Genomic DNA, 2060 nt, shown 5'->3' on the forward strand with positions numbered 1-2060 from the left:
GATTTTTTACTTTTCCTTTTTCCCCAAAAAACCTTTTTTTTCCACCTTCCCCAAAGGTTTGGGGTTTCCCAATCCCAAAATTCTACCGTCTTTAAATTTTGGTTATTGGGTTTTTTCCCCCTGGCTTGGGGGGTTTGTCCCCCGTTTCTTCCGATGCAGAGGTCCGGGGGGGGTTTAATGTTTTGCTTTTTGGGGAGTAAACGGGTTTTGGGCCTGAATGGGAACTTGGCTTTTTGTGTTGGAGCCAATGCACCGGTCTCTGGGCCGTAAACTTACCGGATTTAACCCCCCCGGGTCCGTTGGGACCGTCCAAGCGTTTGCCATTCCCTGTTCCAGGCTCGGGCAGTAAACCCCATCTTTTCGGTTCCGGTTTTAAAGCCGCTGGGTCTTCGGCTCCGGCTCGACTTTTTAAACCCGGGCGGTTCCCCCATTTTTTTGCCCCACCGCACCCCCGTTCCTTTCCCCCCCAAAACCGGACCCCAACCAGCGAGGCCCCGAGGCACCCCAGCCGCTTTTTCCCCCCGGACGGGGCCGCCCCGTTTCCGCAGGGACCCCACCGCGGCCCGGCGGGGACCCCCCCCGGGTTCCCGCCGGACGGGACCCCGGCGGTTTCGGGACGGGGGAACCCGCGTTTGGCCCGAGATGGGACCCAGCCCGCGGCCCCCCCCCGAGCAGGGCCCAGGCACCGCTTCGGCACGAGGCGGACCCAGCCAGGCCCCCAAAGGGCGGCACCCCAGCCGCCCCCCCCGCCAAAAGGGGAACCCCCCCGTAAGGCGGATGCCCAGGGAGGTGCCATAAATCCCCTAAATCCGCCCGCCCCAGCCCCCGGCCCGACCAGCCGCCACCGGACCCAGCCAACCGGCCCGGGCCCCAAACCCAACCGCCGCTGGCCCTCCCCACCGGCCGATTTCCAGCGGCGGGACACCCAAGGCCCGAACTGGGCCCTACCCAGCCCAGGACGCCCAGGCCCCCCGCCAAGCCTGGACCCAGCCCCTGCGGGCCAGGCCCGCCCCAGACCGGTTTCCGGAACCCAACCCACCGGCCACGGCCCCCGCCCCGGGGGACCCCCGCCCCTTTTCAGCCAGAGCGGCCCCCCGACCCCGCCGACAGGCCCGCCCAGCCGCCCCCCCCCAAGACGGGGCCGACCCCCCACCCCGACAAGGCCCGCCTTGCCCCGGCGGCGCCGGGGGCCCTCCCTCCGCCCGCCCAAAGGGTTTGGCCCCCGGGTTTCGGCGGCGCCCCCGCCCCAGTTGGGCGGGCGTCCCCCCCGGGCATTGGCCCCCGGGGTCTCCTGGTCCCGGTTCCAGGGATCCTCGGGACTCAGTCCCCTGGCTTCCTCAGGTCCTGGCCAGTCCCAGGTCTCAGGAACCCGGCCCCCGTGTCTTTGCTTCCTAGCCTAGTCTCCCTGGTCTTTTTGTCTGTCCCTGTCACTGTCTTTGCCCCCCAACGTGTGTCTGTCCCGTCCTGTCTGTTGATCCTGCCCCATTTTTGTCCCGTGCTGTCCCCGTTTTTTCCTCTCCCGTGTTGTCCTGCCCCTGTGTTTGTCTCTTTTCCGTTTTGTCCTTTGTTATGTCTCTTTCCCTGTCCCCGGTCTGTCCGTCTTCCCCTTCCTGTCCCTCCCCCTTTCCCCCCAAACATCCTCTAGTTCCCCACCCCGTCCGAGTCCCCGCCCGTCCCGCCGGTCCCTTCCCGGTTCCCGGGGCCTTTCCCGGGTCTTCCGTGAGCCTCTCCGCGGGCCTTCGTGAGCTCTCCGGGCTCTTCCGTGAGCTCTCGCGGCTTTCCGTGAGCTCCTCCGCGGGCTCTTCCGTGAGCTCCTCTGCGGGCTCTTCGTGACTCCTCTGGGCTCTTCGTGAGCCCCCGGGGCTTTTTCATCCCCCCCCCTGTGGCCCCTTTTTCTCCGTGTTCCTCGTTACCCCTAGTGCGCTCTCTCGTGGGCTTTTTTTAGTATACCCATTCTTGGGTCTCTAGTGCGCCCTCTTGTGGTTGTTTTTGTACCCCCGCTCTCGCGTTCCTAGTGCGCCCTCTGTTGGGCGTCTTATGCATCCCCTCAAACCATCTTT

General features: G+C 65.8%; 1 protein-coding gene across 1 annotated transcript; it reads left to right on the plus strand.

Moving 5' to 3' along the window:
- The first annotated feature begins 217 nt into the window (after nucleotides 1-217).
- On the plus strand, nucleotides 218-1400 carry LOC116690902 (proline-rich protein HaeIII subfamily 1-like). Its single transcript, XM_032518123.1, has 2 exons — nucleotides 218-345; nucleotides 488-1400. The coding sequence occupies exons 1-2, from the start codon at nucleotides 218-220 to the stop codon at nucleotides 1398-1400; spliced, it is 1041 nt and encodes a 346-aa protein (XP_032374014.1).
- The last annotated feature ends 660 nt before the right edge of the window (nucleotides 1401-2060 follow it).

Source organism: Etheostoma spectabile, chromosome 6 (assembly GCF_008692095.1).
Source record: "Etheostoma spectabile isolate EspeVRDwgs_2016 chromosome 6, UIUC_Espe_1.0, whole genome shotgun sequence".
Classification (NCBI taxonomy): Eukaryota; Metazoa; Chordata; class Actinopteri; order Perciformes; family Percidae; genus Etheostoma; species Etheostoma spectabile.

Excerpts from the sequence above, each read along its gene's own strand:
- LOC116690902 (XM_032518123.1), top strand. The coding sequence starts at position 218 with ATGGGAACTTGGCTTTTTGTGTTGGAGCCAATGCACCGGTCTCTGGGC. Across the intron at positions 346-487 it reads CCCTGTTCCAGGCTCGGGCA|CGAGGCCCCGAGGCACCCCA; the intron begins GTAAACCCCATC and ends GACCCCAACCAG.